Raw genomic sequence first — 18,697 nt, 5'->3', positions numbered from 1 at the left:
CGTTAGCACTCCTGCACTAAAATGCTGGTCTCTTGGTGCCTGTGGGGAATAAGCACGCCGGTCCCTGCTTCCTAGACCCCTCAAGCTAGAAGCTGCGGGGCAGGGTGCTGAATAGACACCTGGAAAGAAACGGACGCAAGAAATGAGGGACAGAGCTCCAGGAAACCTCAACCTGTACCTAAGCAACATAAACACCTGCTAGGTGCCTACTGCGTGCTGGGTGTCTTAAACAGATCATATGATTTAATTCTCACAGCAAGCTTGTGAAGTAGGCAGTATTGCCTCCGATTTAAAACCGAAGCTGGAGCTTAGACACACCCAGCGACTTGCCCAAGATGGCCCACCTAGTAAGTGATGTAGGCAGGATTCAAATCCAGTTTATCTGATTCCAAAAGCCACGCGCGTTTCACAACCCGCGCCTCCTTAACCATCTATCTCGTTCCACTCTCACCGCGAACCTGTGGGGTGGTTATCATCTCCCGCATTTGACTGATAGGCCAGTGAGACCCAGGGCGGGGAAGTGACTTGCAAAAGCAAGGCCGGAGAGGAGCCTGCGGAGCGTGCACGTGGGCGTGGCGCCTCCCCCGGCTCCGCTCCCCGCGCGGGTCCCACCTTTCTGGGTCCCAGCCGCGCGCGCCGCTAGCGCCGAACTACACTTCCCGGCAGGACGCGGGCGCGCGCACGCGCACTGGGGCCTCCGCCATGGCGACCGTGCTGTCCAGAGCGCTCAAGCTCCCGGGTAAGGCGTCGAAGCCTCGCGACCACCCTGTCCCCGTCGGGCCTGGGGAGACAGGGAGGTTCGGCTCGGAGGTGAAGCCCCAGCCCCAGCGGAGCTGCAGGCGCCCGGAGGCGAGGCGGGTGCAGTCCCGGTGGGCTGGGGTCCTTGCGCCACCGGGGACTGCAGGGGGTCGCGGGCGCGGGGCGAGCCAGGGAGACTCGAAGGGAGGGACCGCTGGAGGCGCGCGGGGCAGGTGTCCGCGCGCGTGTCGCCGCCGTCCCAAGGGGAGGGCTGGAGAGGGGAGCATCCTTCCCCGAGCGCCGCGGACGAGGTACCGCGGGGACGCCAGCTCCTTCTGTCTTGGGCGGGATCCGGCGAGGGTGGGGAGCGGTAGCACCGCGAGTGACCCTCTGGGGAGCAGCAGTGACGCAGCCGGGAGATAGATGGGACAGGTATTCTCCATCCTAGCTTCCAGCAGAAGAAAATCAGAGTTATTTGGCTAATTGAATTGTCCAAGGTCACACCAGCAGTGTTGGAAAAGCCTGGTCTTGAAGATCAGGGGTCTTTTGACTCTAGATCCTGGGCTTTTGATTCCACTTGGTCAGCCTCTGGCTGCCGAGGCCAAGCATGGAAAACGATTTGGCAACTGTACATTGCAGACAACGTATGGAATATTCTTTAAGGAAGCACTAGTGGTGATGACAACTTCCAGAACTGATTCAGTACTTTGGGCAGCAACTCCAAGTTGTTTTTTTTTTCCCTCTTAAACTTCCAGAGTGGGACTGCACTGTTAGAAACTTGCTGTTTTAATAAAAGTATATTTATTCTGCCCAAGTAAATTTTAAACGTTAAGGCTTCAGGGAAATTTATGGTTCAGCCTAAATAAATTTTAACCATTACGCTGTAAACATTTGTTTGCTGACAACTTAAGGTATTAGTGGGAAAAGCGGTTATGATCACTGGCAAGGTTGGAAAGGGCTAGTTGGGTGTCCAACTAGCATGAGGCTGCAGGGAGATGGTGGAATCCTTGTCTCAATGAGCTTTCAGTCCTCTGCATTGAAACAAGCCTTGTGCCTTTTTCGGTTATTAATTTGCATTCCTGTCCTCAGATTTTATGACCTCAGACAGTTTTTTTTTCACATGAGCTCATTAGAACATTGGGTGGCACATTGATAATATCTATCTTGGAATGTGTACATAACATCGGAATGAAATGGGAGACATGTTCCTTTACCTGCAGGATTAAGTTACTTTGAAGAGGCCCATCCAGTTAGCTCAGTTGCTTAGAGGGCAGCCTTATAGCACCAAGGTCAGCCGCCAAAAAAAAAAAAAAAAAGAACTTAGAGAGTATCCTTAGTGTAGGATGAAATTCCCCCAAAGGGGCAATGAAATATCATACATTTTTAGCTTTCTTTCTTTTCGTTTCTTCTTTTTTTCTTTTAGAGTTCTTGTTTTATTTCAGCATAGGTAATGGTTATTCTCGGAGGATGAGAAAGCAAGAAAATCTTGCTTTAGAAACTCTTGAGCTCTTTAGTGTTCTCACATCCTGAGGCTGTAGCGTTATTACTCCCTAGAGTACTCAGCTGTAGGAACTTGGTCTGCTGACAAGGTAGGTAAAGGACTCCCATAGCCCGGCCCTGGGGCCTGTGTTTGGAAGGCAGCTTGGCCCTGAGCAGTGAATTATGATTGATACCTTTCTTTGATGTGAATTTTTTTTCTTTTTCACTTGCACTTTTTCTTTTATACTTTCTTTTCCTAGTCTCCCTCTTGCCTTTTCTCCCCTCCACCCAAAATACAATTTTTAGCTTTATATTGTGGAGAAGTTGCTTTCTTATAGCTCTTTTTGGATACCCTGTAATTGGGGCTGTGAGACTTCTGTCCTGTTTGGGCCACTGTGTCATGTTACCTTAGTTAACATCCTCCTTAGTTTTATGTGTGAGGAAGGCAGAATAGAATGATGGCTAAGAGCATGAGACATGCTAGGGTTCAAACCCAGTCTTTACCAGATTAGTTACTTAATTGCTTTATGATTGGTTTCCTCATCAGTAATAATAATATTCCAGAACATTCGCTATATGCCACACTGCTTCACATTTATCCCATAGGATTATTTGGAATAGTAAAAGAGATGGATGTACTTTAGAGTTTTGTTAACCTCTGGTGCATGTTAATTATGTTAGGTATTATTATTCTCATCATTAGCATCATGATCATTTATGAATGTGGTGCCTGGAAGAAGGCCTGATGTAATAGTGAGGTAATGACAGATCTCAACAAACTTGTGATGAAAGAGAAGTTGCTGGGAGTGTATTTCATAGTCTCAAACACTTCCACTAAGCTCAGGATAGATGTTTGGCTCACATGCATAAAATGAGGTTAATTAGTAACAGAAGGACAACGTGATATTCATAAAGCCCGTAGGACAACTTATCTTGTAAGTATTTTTTTTAGGCCATTTTAAAGTTTGAAGTTCAAACACTAAAGAGATATAATGTCATTTTATGGTTTGTTTTAGTATGTGTAACTTAAGAGTGATTGCATGCCCTTGGTAAACTAATCCATGATATGAATTATTTACCATTGGTTGCAGTAAAGTGTGTAGTATAGTATATATACAGTATGGTATATGCTATAGTATATTATATGTTATAGAATAGTCTATGTTTTAGTGTATTTTTCTAAAAACATTTGGGGATGATGTAATTGCATTCACTTTCCTATTTATGTTTTCCTCCTCTATACCATTTTGGAAATGCTGTTTAATCAGCATCCTCAGTCTTCCTAAGAGCAAAAGCAATAGCTCTGGGAAGCTCGTTTATATTGATGTATTGTGAAATCAGTGCCTTCTCCCTTATTCTTTGAAAACCTTTCATTGATTAAAAATCTGAGTGGTGGCTGATAGCAGCAGAGGCGAGTGAGTGCTGAGTGCCCTAAGCTCTTTAGCCTGAGTGCGACTTAAGGCAAGTTGTTGGATTCTTTATACTTCGCTCTCTCTTGTTGTCTTCCTGTAAATAGATAAAACATTATTTAAGCAGGACTTCTCTAATCAAAACTTGCAGTTTGTAATAATTAAGCTGAAGTTTGCTTTTGCATTATTTGAAAATAAACATATTAGTGTAAAAGTAAATATTTATCCTTCTCAAAAGGTTGGTCAAGTGCTGGCCCTAATCTATGATCTTTTAAAGGAAGTCACAGGAGTAGGATAGCTCTGAGTTCTTGCATGCTTGCATTTATACTTCAGAGATGTCATGGCTGGGCAGAGTTCTTAGACTTCACACCAAGTTGTTCTTTCTGTGAGGACTGTTTAGATACTGCTCCATTATCCTTTAGTATTTTATTGTATGTTACTGTGGAGAAATCAGCTTGATTTTCGTTCCCATCACTAGTAACCTGATTCTTGTTCCCTTGGCCTGGCTGCTCAGAGGATTCCTTAAATCCAGTGCCTTTACTAAGACATGTTTCAGTGTTGATTATTCTGTATCAGTTTTTCTTAGGAATCTGTGTACCCCTTACTCTGCAGTTTTAGATCTTGCTTTTTTGTGGGAACTTTTTTTTGTATTTCTTTTAAATATTGTTATTGGTTCCATTTTCTTTTCTGTTCTCTTCTTTAGTTATGCATATATTAACTCATCTTTGTTTTTGGTATCTATCTCTTTCTGGTCTTTTTAAAAAGCCTTGATCTTTTCCATGGGGGCATATAAATAGCCAGTACAGACTTTGAAGTCAGATTGTCTGGGTTGGAATCCTTGCATATCACTTCCTTGCTGTTTAATTATGGGCCAGTTACTCAAACTTCCAAGGCTCATCTTCCTTATCGCAAAAATGGAGATGATAATGTGTCTACATCAAAGCGTTGTTATGAAGACTTACTGAGATGAGACATTGAAAGGGCCTGGAAGAGTGTATAGTAAGTGCTCAGAACTGCCAGCCATTGTAGTTGCCTCCATTTCATTTTGCTTGATTTTTACTCGTCTACTCTTTATGTCTCTGACTCTCTTTTTAAGCAATGTCTTTTTGCTGATTCCAATAAGAATTTCTTTTCTGTGCTTTATTATTTTCTTCCATTGTCTCCTGAGCCCTGCTTATTTACTTTTTATCTTTTCTACTGAATTTTCATTTATTCTTAGAAATACTGTATTTTTCTGTGAGCCTTTATTTCAGAGAAGACTTCTTTCCTTAATTTCTCGGACTCCATGGGGAAGCGTCTGCTCGTTATGTCTTCCATCTTATGGTATAATTTGTCCAACAATTTGTTCTTTAGCAGATTTTGTTTGCTATGTTTTGTTGTAATTTCTTTCTTGAATATTTGTGGAACTTTGTGGTATCCTGTGGAATGAGTGTTGATGAGAGCTCCTTTCTGATTATGACTCACATTTAAACAGTGCAGTTGTTCTACAGCTAGCTGTTGGCTGACATATGGGGCAGAGGCTGGGGGGCCAAGGGAGTGAGCTAGGGCAGTTGGAAGCTAGAATTTAATCCAGGCCTGTTAACTCCGATCCCTTTCCCAACAGTGCTCTTCCTTTGTGGATGTCTCTGTCCTGGCTAGGAGGCTGCTGGTTTCTCACAGGACCGTAGAGTGCTGATGTAGCACTTATTTCTCCTTGCTTGTTCAGCCAGTAGTCAGTTCATTGTCCCTGCACCCCAAATCCAACTTTGTTGCCTGGTCTATGAAAGTGGATCTGGGCCCTTTTAAATATCAAGTTTATCCTAGCTCAGATACTGTTCCTCGGTCCTAGGGAACCATTTAGAGTTCTCTTTCTATCTTTATGTTTACTTTCTTATCATTGCTTAATAATTTTTTACATTAAACTTGCCTTCTTTGAACTGCTGTCTGCTTTCTGTGTCCTGACTGGGCCTAATCTATATATATATAAAAAAAAGATGGGCCACTTTAGAACTGATTATGCCTACAGTTACTTTTCTACCTGCTGTACTGACAGCTTGCTTCTTGTAAACCTGTCAGCTTGTATGTTTTCTCATTCAGTCTTACGTCCTCTTTGGCTCTGTGGAGTTGAATGGGGCTCACTGGTGCTTCTGTGACCCCAGACTTTGTCTTTGCAGGCAAGAGATTCCTGGTTTGGCTGTGTATGTGTGGAACAAGGGAGGTAGTACAACTTGTTGGTTAGAAGTGTGGACTCTGCAGTCAAATGCCTGGCTTTAAATCCTGGCTTTTCTCCTTGCTAGTTTTGTGATCTTAGGCAACTTACCTCTCTGCATGTTAGTTTTCTTGTTGATAAAATGGGGATAACAATAATACCCACTATATGGAGGTGGTTGTGAAGATCAAGTGAATTAACACATGTGAAGTGCTTGGACCAGTTAAGTTCCCGGTTCTCTTCCTCCTCATTATTGTTGTCATCATTATTAATTCTGTGAACTCTGCTCATTGCTGAAGATTTGCCAGTGTCTGTGTCTACTCTTACTGCGCTTCCACAGTTGGATACAAGTTTCACTGCATTTGGCAACAATTTTTCATAAATTGTGGTTTGGGAATGTGGCTGTTTCCTATTTTTAAAGATTTTTCCCCCCCTGGTTTTAGGGAAGAGAATATGGCTGAAATGCCTTCCTTTGTCATCATTAACTAGAAGCATGTAATCTTTCTAAAAGCAGTTATTCAGCAAGAGCTTTCTTTTCAAAGAATACTTGCAAATTATTTTTATAGGTTTATTAAAGATTTTACAAATTTCTGTAGCATGTGCAGCCAAGTTCTCTTCCTTCCTGTCTGTATATGATATGATAAAAATGGATTTTCTTTAAACTGTTAGCTAGTATTTTATTAATGATTTCACTTTGGCAAAGGTGTTGTTTCAGGCTGATATGTTTTTTGCAAGGTGGAAACTGACCAGAAAGATTGAATTAAATAGATGTTGATGCTAAATTTTTCCCTTGGTGCTAAAAATTCTATTACACAATTATAGGATGGTTTGAGTGTGTGTTTAAAATGCTTGAGAGTTTTAGTTGAATCGGTTGTGTGATGTGACCGTGAAGAAAGCTACCGAGAACTTAGGTTATAGTAATTGAATTGTAATATAGTATCTGGACTAGGGAGGACACAGTTTTGCCCTACTCTTTTTCTGGTCATATTCTACCTGGGGACTGTGTCCAGTTCCAGGAACCATACTTTAAAAAGCACTGACATATCACATTGTGTCCAGCCAGAGGAGAGTGACTAGTATGTTGAGGATTCCTGAAACAGTGCTTTTTTAAGTAGTGGGTTGAAAGAGGTAGAGGTGTTGAGCCTGGAGATGAGAAGACTGGGTGAAGGCAGTTGTGAGATTTAATGCCAGCAATCATAATGGTAATAATAATAACAGTAGCTAAAACTTGTTGAGTACGAGTATAAGACAGCCCTAAGAACCGTATTATCTTATTTAATCCTCGTAACAATCATATGAGGTAGGAACAATAATTATTTCATTTCATAAGTAGGGAAATTCAGGTTCAATAATAAAGTTAGGAAATTTTAGGTTCCACAGTTGTAGTGGATTGAATTATGTCCCCCCAGAATTCATTGGAGCTTGAATTGTGTTCCCCAAGTTTTTTGCATTAGAAACTTAGCCCCCTCTGTGACTGTTAAGAGGGAGGGAAATCCTATTATGGTAACTGAAATGTGGAGCCTTAAAGAGGTGATTGGATTGCAGGACCGTGCCTTACTGAGTGGATTAAAAATGGTGGTCGGGGTGTGGTTCTGAGGGCTTTAAAAGAAGAGGAGAGTCTCTCTCTGTGCTCTCTGCTTCCACCATCTTCCAATGTGAGACCCCTGGGTCACTGTCACCACCACCAGATGGACTTTGCACTTCCCGGCCTCAGAAACTGTAAGCAATAAATTTCATTTTCTTTGTAAATCACCCAGTTTCAGGTATTTTGTTATAAGCAACGGAAATGGACTAATACAACAGTTAATAAGAGATAGAGCCAAGATCTGACTTTGTGTTTGTCTGTGAAGACCTGAGCTCTTAAATACCATTTAAAATGTCTCTTATGTTGGATATTTTCAAGTATTTGAAGGACTTGCCTGTGGAAGAGGGGTCCCAGAAATTAAAACTAGGACAGATGATTGGCAACTACCCAGCAGTGGATTCTTGAGTCAGTGTAAAGAACTGTTTTCTAGATTGGAGGCTGGTGGATTCCCTAACACTGGTTATGTTAAGGTGGGTGCTAAGAGACTGGGTGGTAGTAAACAGTTGTTAGTTTGGGATAGAGGTCGGGAAGGACTATGCGATTTTTAAAGTCTCTTCTAACTCTGATATTTGGAGATTCTTTGTATGTTTTCCTGTTTGTCAGGTATACTCTTTTAAAAAAATATTAAATTGTTGTAAAATACACATACCATAAAATTTACCATTTTAACCATGTTTGTTTATACAGTTCAGTATTAAGTATATTCACATTGTTGTGTAATCAATCTCCAGAACTTTTTCATCTTGGAAAACTGAAACTGTACTCACTAAATAACAAGTCCCAATTTTCCCTACCTGCAGACCCAGGCAACCACCATTCTACTTTCTGCTTCTATGATTTAAAAAAAAAAAATTAATTTAATTTAATTTTTTTTTACAGCCTACAGCACCCTGTTTCTGTTAATTTGACTACTCTAGATACCTTATATATAAGAGAAATCACAGGGTATTTGTCTTTTCATGACTAATTTCACTTAGCACGATGTCCTCAAGTTTCATCCATATTGTAGCATGTGTCAGGATTTCCTTTCTTTTTAAAGCTGAATAATATTCCATGGTACGTATATACCATATTTTATTTATCATGCCAGGTGTATCTTAGTTAAAAACAAACAACTACTTTAAAAATAATATTATTATAACACCCTATGGCTCTGTTTGCAAATTATTATATATAGAGTTATCTGGGATGGTTAGAGAATGGTGTTCCTTAATACAATAATTTGGTTTATAGAGTAGAAATATAAATTGTAGGAGATTAGCTGAACCTGTACTGACTCTGTATCCTGGAAGTACTATTTTGAATTAAATTTCTAAAAATTGGTTTATTTTCTTGTAATTTGCGCCCTTAGAAATCAAATCCAAATTTTTTTTTGGAAAGTTCTTAACGTTATAAAATAATTATTTGGAATGTCCATCTTTTAAAAATAAAACATTTATTGATTTTTGATTTTCTGTGTACCAAATGCTAAGCTTTACATTAAAGATTTTACTTTGCACATCTGGTCTCCACATAGTGTTTTATTGCTTTATTTTATGTGTTGAGCAAACAGAGCCATAATGTATGAAATGACATCGCCAAGATCACAGTGACCCAGAGGCAGAGATTAGCATCAATAATTCTTTTTTCCTTTTTAATTAGTTAGGTGTGTTTTCTTTCTTGTATTACTTCTGAACAAAAAATTTAACAGTAAGGTTTACATTACAGACAGCTTACCAGATAGTTTCCAAAATGAGAAACTTTTTCTCAGTTGTAGCATGAAGTAAAGGCATAAAATCACCAGTCATTGGCAGTGACAGCCCGGGGGGTGGATTGGGAGGAGCTGTCCTTCTGTAGTTTCTGTCTCTCAGCCACCCTAAATCCACACAATCTAAGTAAGAATAGGGTGCTTACAGCTTCAAGACAAGTCCTCTACCTCTGTATTATTGCTAGATTGCCACCCTCCCAGCATATTTGCTCAGAATAGCAATTTTAGAGATAAACGTTGCTTACTGAAAGATGTACCGAAAGGGCATTTGAATCACAGGACGTTTGTCAGAAGTGAGATTTCAGTAAAATATCTCAGATGACATTTAGTGTTCGACTTTCTAAGCTGTTTCCATAGAAACAATTGGAAAGCCGCAAATATTGGACCGTGAAAAGCAGTGTTCAGAGAAGAGTTGCTCTAAAAGTTTACCGGGAAAGATTAGAACATCCCTGATCTAAAAAAAATCTAAGGTAAAATGCACGTTAGGCGTGAGGAAAGTTGATATAAGAGCCATGGTTTTTATCATTAGTGAGATTTAGACAAATTAAGAGAGCTTTATTTTAAGCTAAAGATATTTAAAATTTTCTAATTTCAGTGAACAGATATGATGTTGATGAGGGAGGTGGGAGAGGGAGGAGGAAAAGGAGGAATTGGTAAAGGGACATGAAAATCAACTATATTCTATATTGATCAATTAAAATAATAAATAAACAAATAAGATCTTCTAATTTCTTTTTCGTCTTTTCAATTTTTTAAACTCGTGAAGGTAATAATTCTAGAGCACTGTGCTTTTCTTTTTTCCCTATCCCAGCCTCCCCCCACCCCCACCACTGCTGGCATCTGCTAGGGTTCTTCAAAAAGTTCATGGAAAGATTTGTATTAACTTTTAATTCTGTTTTTCCATGAACTTTTTGGAGTACCCTCTTGTTTTACAGATAGCCACCAAGGTCTAAACTCGATGTAAACCTAGATTTTTTTGTTTTTGTTTTCTGTGTGTTCTCCAAGGTGGTTACAATTGCCGTGCATTTGGTGAGGGTTTCTCCTTCCGAGTTCTCCTTGACTCTCTGTCTTTCTGTCTTTTCAGGGAAGAAGAGCCCAGACTTAGGGGAGTATGATCCCCTCACCCAGGCTGACAGTGACGAAAGCGAAGATGATCTTGTGCTTAACTTGCAGCAGAAGAATGGAGGTGTCAAAAATGGGAAGAGTCCTCTGGGAGAAGCACCAGAGCCTGACTCAGATGTGGAGGTTGCAGGGGCTGCCAAGCCACATCTTTCAGAAGTCACTGCAGATGGGTACCCCTCGGAATCCCTGGGGGGCCTGGAGCAGAAGGCACCCTCTTCCCTCGTGTCATATGTGCGCACATCTGTCTTTCTGCTGACTTTGGTGATCTCAATGATCCTGGTGCTTCTGTGTGCTTTCCTGATCCCCTGTCCCCCCAGAGATCTGCACAGTACTTGGAGACGCCATGTGGGCTCCCAGGGAGGTGAGTTGTGGGATTTTCAGCCCTAATTCTCTATGACTTCATGGTTATATCTGATTACATTGAAATTTTTCTCCAAGTCTTAAAAACGACTGTGTGTCACACAGAATTTCCCCCCCTATGTGTGGAGGTGGTTAGGAGGTTAAGATTTGAAATAAAACCAAAAGATGGATTGACACACCTCCAAAGACTTGGTTGGGAGTCACTGCTTTGTTGTGTTTGGTGGTGTTGGTCTTAATTAGACACTGAAGGACAGGACATTGGTTTGCTGGGATCTAGCACTTTATCAGGGGACTGCAAAGCTGTAGGAAGGGCTGTTTGCAGAGAAAAGCAAGGCCCGAGGCCTGGCCAGACCAGGGGCTAGTGCTCTTGTTGGACACTGAGGTTGATTATAGACGTCTGACCTCATTTAAATTTTAAAATAATATCATTTCATGTAAAAAAAAAAAATAGTTTCTGTCTTTTCTTTCTTGCTCCTAGTGGTTAGAGTGGTGCTGCCTGAGTAATTCCAGCTATTTTGTCTGATTTTGGAACAGGTTTCTTTAAAACCTCTTGCTGTGGAATGAGGATTATACCTCAAGTGTGCTGAATAGTCCTGTCACTTTTGTAAACCACTTTAGGCTATTCCCAACCCCCTTGAATCATCTTGAGCTAGAAATGTTTTCTCTGTCACTTCTCCGATCTCAGTTGAATTAGCTTCTGATGAGTTTTGTGTTCTCATCTTTAGTTTCTCTGAAGGTAAGTTTAATTTACATGCGTAATATTTATGTAGTGTAAAGATTAGTAACAAATTGTTGGCGCCCCACCACCCGGTTTAAGAAACAGAACATCGTCGAGACCTTTGCGATTTCTGTGTCCCTCCTGACCGCCAGAGCGTTCTGCTATGTTGAATTTTGTGTTGATTAACTTTGACTTTTCTTTAAAGTTTTACCATGTCGATATGTACCCCTACACTATATATTCACTAATTTTGCCTTTTTTAAAAAAATCCGTTTTTCTTTTATTTTGTTTCATTTGATTTCTACTATTCAAAAATGGTATTACAAATATTCTGATGAGGTGCTTATCACTGGTTATATGAAAAACTCTACAAGTGCAAGAGGAATGTGATAGAATATATGATCTAATCATTTTATTTTTAAAAAAGAGCCAGTATATCAATGTATACTAGTTCAGATAAAAACCTCATAAACCTGTTAAAAAATATAAGGAAAAAACCAATTGAACATATTTTTCAAATCAGTTGTAAATTGCCAGTGAAAAAAATATTTTAAGTACTGAAAAATTAACAAGACTATTTTTCTTGAGTATAAAGTATGAATTTTGCCCGTTTTTGAATTTTATATAAATGTAATCATGTAGTCTTCTGTGACCTGCATTTTTGTTCAACATCATTTTTTGAAAACATATTTTTGAGCTTCATTCATGTTGATGAATTATAGCTGGAGTTTATTTATGTTCACTACTTTCTAATTTTCCGTGGCATGAATATCCCATGATTTATTTACTCATTTTACTGTTGACAAACATTTAAGTGATTTCCAGTCTTTTTTAAAACAATATATGATGCTGCTAAGAAGATTTTCGTGCATGTTTCTGGTGCAATATATAAGAATTTCTCTAAGGCATAAGCCTAGAAGTAAAATTACTGGGTCGTAGGGTGTGTGCAAGTTCATTCTTAGTAGTTTATGCTAAATTATTTTCCAAAGTTGTTGTACCAATTTATACTTCCAATAGCAATGCGTGAGTTCTCTCCAAATTTGGCAGGCATCCTCTGACTCCGCACCGCTGGGGGTGGGGGAGGTGCCACCTTGTTCATTCCAGGTGGGGATGCAAGTCTAGGCTCCCACTCGGCCTCTGCCAGCACCACTCTGCTCTGGTGGGGAGGAGGGGAGGGCTGCCTCAACACCAGGGAGAGGCAGAACCTATCTTGTGTGTAGAGGGCCTTCATACTGCTAGGAGGGGAGGACTGTCCTGGCTCCCACCTGGTCTTCTCTGACATGACCTGGGTGGGGGTCCGGGGTGGAGGAGGGGTGCCTGTTACAGCTATGGGAGTGTGGAAGTCTGGGCTCTCCACTCAGCCTTTGCTATGGGGGTGGGAGTAGGGCTGGCGCTGCTGTTTTACTTGTGGTGTTTGGTTAAAATAGAGCAGTTTTTATCCAAAACTGTTCTGTCTTTCTAGGCTGTACCTTTCCTGGGCCTTCTGGCTAGGGGAGCCAGCTTTTCTTGGGCCTTTTTTGTCTGCACCTGTGGCATTGCTGGGTGGCTGGCTTCTCCAGCACCCTCTCTGGGATATAAAAGGTGAAAAGAAAACCCAGGGGACTCATGACCCTGTTGATCCTTGGGTCTCACAGTCCCTGGCAGGTCTGCCTTCTTCTCTTCAGCTTTCACAATCTTCTTAAGTTTGTTTTATCTGTAATGCCCTGGGCTTTTAGGTGTGCTTAGGGGAGGAATAGGGAGAAGTGTGTCTACTGTGTCTCGTCGAGGAACGGGACATCTGCCTGGTTTCTGTGGAGTTCTCTGCATGGCACAGAACTGGTCTGTGGTGACTTGCTCAGGACCTTATTATTATTATTTTTTTCTGTGTGTATCAGGTGGGGCCTTGTCTCCGCTGGAACTGGCTGATGTGAATGGAGACGGCCTGCGTGATGTGCTTCTCTCCTTTGTGATGTCAAGGAACGTGAGTGCAGTGGGTAAGAGACGTGTCTTTTGGAGGCTGCTCTAGGGGGACTGTCCCCTAGAAGAAAGCATCAGGATTGTCTCCTGAGGGGCACTGCAGAGGAAGGTCTGCAGTGAATAGAAAGTCACTAGGGATCTGTCATGCTTGATAAGCCTGGTCAGAATGTTCAGTTCAAGAAACCGGAGAGAGTTGTAGCTGGAAGGAGCTTGTAGTAGTCATGCAGGCCAGTGACAAAATGGAGATCCAGAGAGGCAGAGACTTGCCCGCACGCCTGCAGTGCGCAGTGTTGGGACTTTGTCCCAGTCAGTTTTCCACTGCCTCTTAGGTTATAACGAACGTCGGCTCTATCCTGCCCTCCCACCCCTGGCAGAGAACGTTTGTTTGTGGACTTACACATTTGTACACACACAGATCTTGGCTGGCTATTTTCCTTTTCCCCCTGGAGTTCACTCTTCCAGATTGGCTGTCCATCCTGCTCTCTGCTTTGGGAGGCTGACCCATGGCATCGATGACGTCAACAGGCTCCGTTGCCTGCTGGCTTCCCATTGGGCTTGGCCGATGGGGAGCATGGGTGAGAAACCGAAGGGGAGGGGAGAGTGAGGAAGGTATTTATTCACCTGGCTCCCTCCCTGCTGGGACCACCACAGGATGGCTACGTCCTTGACCACGGGTCGCAGCTGTCAAGGTGGGCCTCTCACAGGGCTTTTTCCTCTGGATTCCAGTAATTGCTTCTCCCTTGTCCCTTTGGACCTGGGAGCAGTCACAGTTCTGAGGGACTGTACCGTTGCTTGTGGTGTCCCTACACCCTGGGCACATCTTCGTAAATGGGCTGCTTATCGAACCTCCTACAACCTACCCTAAATGAATGTGCTGCTTCTGGGACCCTTGCTGTTACACATACCAGCTACAACACCAGCAGCAACAACAACAACAAAAAAGAGTTCTGTTTTTAGCACAGCTACACAGGGGCTTCTGGTTTGTCCTGCAGCCTCCACTGCAGTGTGTAAGTGGATACAGGAACTCTAGTTTGAGGCAGAGAATATCTAAGTAACTGCTTTTTAATCATTTAGGGCCTGGAATAAACATCTGGGTATGTTTTAGAGAATTCTAAACTGTGCATCTGTTTGATGCTATTAGAAATACCTTTCTGAGGCTTGTGTGATATGTAGAAGCAATCTGGGCAGAGATCTTTTACAGAGAGAGCCTCCAGCCTAGAATTAGATTTTCATAGAATCAAACCTTATTTACATTTTTACCTGCTTATGACTCATGAACTTTTGAAGTAAAAATTTCCTCCATCCACTTTTAGATTTAGAGAAGTTTTTAGTCATTTGGTATTTCACATGATTTGCTACATATCAAGACTCATAATGGCAGGGCCATAGATTTGGACACACTATGGACCAGCCTGATTTGGCCACAGATTGTAAAAATAAGGATGTAGCGAACACATGGTGCCTTCCATGTGCTGTTCATTGCCGTGAGTACATAACACAGATGAACGAATTTTTCCTTAACACAGCCCTGTGAGGTAGACTAATATTATTTCCCCCCTTTTGCAGATGAGGAAACTGAGGTGTAGTGAGTTTAAGGAACTTGCCCAAAGTCCTGCAGCTGGTGAATGGTAGAGCTGGGATTCAAATCCAGGGAGTCTGGCTCTGGAGTTCATGTCCTTAACCCTCATGCCAAAGTGCTGCACCATAACCCACAGAGCTCTGTGCCACTGGACCTAAGAGGGATTGAGTTTTTTATTTGTTTGATTTTTTGTTTGTCCATTCATTCAACAACCGTGCATCGAATACCTGCTGTGTGGCAGGTGCTGTGCACCTCCTGTAGACCTGTGCTGGGTATATGGAGAGAGCCGAACAAGAGAAGCGTGGTCTCTGCCTAGGGAGTCACGGTCTAATGGGGAGAAAATGAGTCAGAGATTGATATGGAGTTGGTAGCGTCCTTAAGTAGGACGAACAGCTCAGGTTATTAATCATAGTGTCCTTGAGAACTCTGGAAGTTAACATAGAGTACTACTGTTGGTCACACGTACCTACTTTTGACCACAATTTTTCACTTGTTTTCAGGTCATGTGTTTAATTAGTAATACTGAAGAGTAGGTAGAATGAAGCTCTAAAACTTACTGTGCGAGGAGGGGGTTAAAGTACAATGCCCTCCAAAATGAGAAGGTACTTGGAGACTGAAGAAGGAATAGGGCAGGTCCCTTCAGTAATCAGAAATATTTATTATTTGGGATGATTTATGGACGGGAAAGCTGGATGCAGAGAAGAAAAAGTCATCAGCAGATGAGAGCTCTGAATCTCTGAAGTTAGATAATGTTGGTAAAGTGAAGCCCTTGTTACCAAGACTAACTTCAAGGAAGTATCTTAAGAAAAATAAGGTAATAACATCATGCACTAGGTATCTTATGATCCATGAGGCAGGGGTCTTGTGATTTTAGTGCTCAGACCATTGATACAACCTGCTGGAATAAATCACTCACTCTGGCCAGTGAGGGCCACTGGGTGGATCTGGTCGCCTTCTATTTTTTAAACTTTCCATTTGGTGTTTGAAGATTATTTGTTGGAATTTTATATGATATGAAATAAATAGAATCCTTTAAAAATAAATAAATAAATAAATAAAGTCACTCACTCCCTGAAACCTGTGTTCCCTTTACATTTGCCCTAAGGATATGGGGCAACCGGCCAGTGAAGCAAAGGAATGAGGTTGAGCAGGAGTCAATGTGGCAGGTGGGGCACAAGATGGCACTGGTTCTGTTCACCCTCTAACACTTACGTGTTGTGAAAAGTGTGTGAGATGACCCGGGGTGTCCCTATCCTGGGCATGAATGTAAAACTAGCAAGAGAGAAAGTTATTATTCAGATATGTTAATTAGGTGACATAAGGGCTTATTTACTAAAGAGGTGAGCTACTCCAGTCCCTTACCAGCTATCCTTGGATCTGGGTATTAAGTCTTCCCAAGTATTTTTTCCCAACTGGGGCCAAATTAACTGCTTCTGTGGAACTCCAGACCAGCAAGAACTACTTGTAATTGCTATGTGTGATAGGCACTTGAAAGGCTCTGTGAATACATACTTTAGCAAGACAGTCTCTGTCCTTCAGGACATCACTGTTTAGTGGGCGCTGAAGTGGCAGGCATGTCAACAAATGTGTGGGGGCAGGTGCAGAAGTGGAGACGCACAGGAAGCAGTGTTGAGGAGGCCAGGGCGTCCTGTCTTTCGTGGAAAGAGTATGGAGCAGAGATGGCAGGTGTTCTGTGTTCAGACCTTGTGGCCAGGAACCTGTGGGAGTTGCTGCCTTACCATCATTCACTTTTGGTTTTGTGGCCTTCTGCTCATCTCTACTTATCTCCTCTGCCTCCTGTGCTTTCTTACCCTTTTCATGTGCTTCTAGGTATCTCAAGATCGGCAGCTCACATCGCATGCCTTTCGGGGATGAATGGCAGCACACTGTGGTCTAGTCCCCTCCCTGAGGAGGCCCGAGATATCACGTGTTTGGATCTGATACCAGGAAGCTTGGGTGAAACTGTCTGCCTTGTGACAGGGACACACAAGATGCTCAGTGCTTTCAATGCAACCTCAGGTAAGGCTCATTTGCCACAAAGGAGCTTCGCTCCTATGAGCCACCATTTTGGATTAGAACAATCCAGTGTGAAAGGGACCTTTCCACTCTCACGTGGTGGCAAGTCTGATTTACTGCTCTGGAAGGTGATTACTGAGGTAAATAAGAGAAAGGGTTTGGACAGGTTGAGTAAATAGATCCGTGGTTCAACCTGTTTGGTGATAGGATGGGGCTGAACTGAGTTATCCAAACAGAAACCACCCTGAGGCTTTTGATTTATAGTCTTCCTACTCTGCTGTTTGTGCAAAAGACACAAACCGAGCTTTGTCTCTTCATCTCTGGAATACAAGGGGCCACGGGTAAACTTGGGCATTAAAGACTTAAAAATATGTCATCGAAGAAGCTAAGGTTTGTTGATGCTTGTTGATTTGGCCTTTTACCTTCTTATTGCACTTAGACATACATGACAAAAGCAATGAGAAAGAATCAGATATGATGAGGGCCCCTTACAGAGGTGTAAGTGCACTGCCAGTGCGCTTGTCCACACCGTGGGCCACGCCCCCGAGTGAAACTGAGTAAATAGCAACGTTCTTCCCAGGGTTAGACGTTGGAGTTTGGTAGTGGGGCGCTCCTGAGGGAAAAACACTGGAATGTGAATTAATTTTAGAACTGAAGTCATCTTGAAAACCTGCAGTGATTTCTCTGGTGCTCACATGAGCACGTGGGAGAAGAAGTGAGGGCCGGCTTCTGGTTGGCTGCCCCCGGACAGTTGCAATAGCCTCCCAGAGAACAATTCCCCCACCCCAGGCAAGCGAGCTCTTCTCTTTTGGAGAGACATCAGCACCTCCATTTTATCTAAAAAATCTAGGTGTGAAGTTGTTCATGGCTTTGTTAGCCAGGCACGTGAGGATTTCAGGTCACACTCCCCGCTCTCTTCCTCCTTGGTAGGATAAAAACGAGAGGAAGGAGGTCAGGAGGCGTTGCTACGTGTCGTTCAGCTGCTGAGTTTCTCTTTTCCAGCCTGGGAACACTGCGTCTGCCTTTTCCAGGGGCAGAAAGCGGTAACAGTGATCAGCCTGTCTGTCCTTCCCCAGGGAGAGTCATTTGGACTTTAAACCCGAGCTGCTTGTCCAACGGCACCTTGGCTGCCCCAGTCGTGGTGCTGCCAGACTTGGACGAAGATGGCATCCGAGACCTTGTGGTTCTGGCCATTGGGGAACAGCAGGTATGATCTCTATTAAATGATTTTGTTTCTGATAGAGAGTGCTTCAATTTTAGTTATCTCAGTACCTAATGTTGTTATTCTAAATGCTGCTAGAAACTTTGTTTTTATAAGAGCTTAACTTTAAATAAATTCTCTTTGTGAGATTAAGAGAATGAACGACCATTACGAACCCATTTTCCCTGGCAGTCTGATTATAGTTCCATTAACTGTGGTGAAGGAGAGCTGTGGAGCCAGAGGTCTGAGTGTGAATTCCTCCACTACCACTTTGTAGCTCTGTGGCTTTGGCCAAGCCACAGAGCCTATCCTAGCTTCAGTTTTTTCATGTGTAAAATGAGAATGTCGTATCTACTTTTAAGATTGTTATGAGAGTTAGAGCTGAGTGCCTAGAGTAGTGCCTATTTTTTTTTTTTTTACCGTGTATATGTATTGTTAGTTTTACTATATTATACAGACTGATAGAAAGTTAGTAAATTATATAGAGAAAAGAATCTAAGTCAAACAATGATGACAATGGCCCAAGAAAGGAGAGCTGTGCTATATGCTGTGACAAGACAGGCTTTGATTTTATACAGTGGCCCTTAAATTGTGGTCCT

General features: G+C 42.3%; 1 protein-coding gene across 1 annotated transcript in view; it reads left to right on the top strand.

Annotated features, from left to right (window-relative positions):
• Positions 1 to 696: 696 nt before the first annotated feature.
• FAM234B (family with sequence similarity 234 member B) overlaps positions 697 to 18,697 on the top strand; it is a 32,983-nt gene continuing 14,982 nt past the window's right edge. Inside the window, exons 1-5 of the mRNA XM_063075357.1 lie at positions 697 to 739; positions 10,231 to 10,629; positions 13,221 to 13,319; positions 16,712 to 16,900; positions 17,974 to 18,104. Of these exons, the coding sequence (XP_062931427.1) occupies positions 703 to 739; positions 10,231 to 10,629; positions 13,221 to 13,319; positions 16,712 to 16,900; positions 17,974 to 18,104 (855 nt within the window). The 5' untranslated portion in view covers positions 697 to 702. The remainder of the gene's footprint in view (positions 740 to 10,230; positions 10,630 to 13,220; positions 13,320 to 16,711; positions 16,901 to 17,973; positions 18,105 to 18,697) is intronic.

The sequence above is a fragment of the Cynocephalus volans genome, chromosome 12 (assembly GCF_027409185.1).
Source record: "Cynocephalus volans isolate mCynVol1 chromosome 12, mCynVol1.pri, whole genome shotgun sequence".
Lineage (NCBI taxonomy): Eukaryota > Metazoa > Chordata > Mammalia > Dermoptera > Cynocephalidae > Cynocephalus > Cynocephalus volans.
This window is presented reverse-complemented; position numbering and strand designations above follow the sequence as displayed.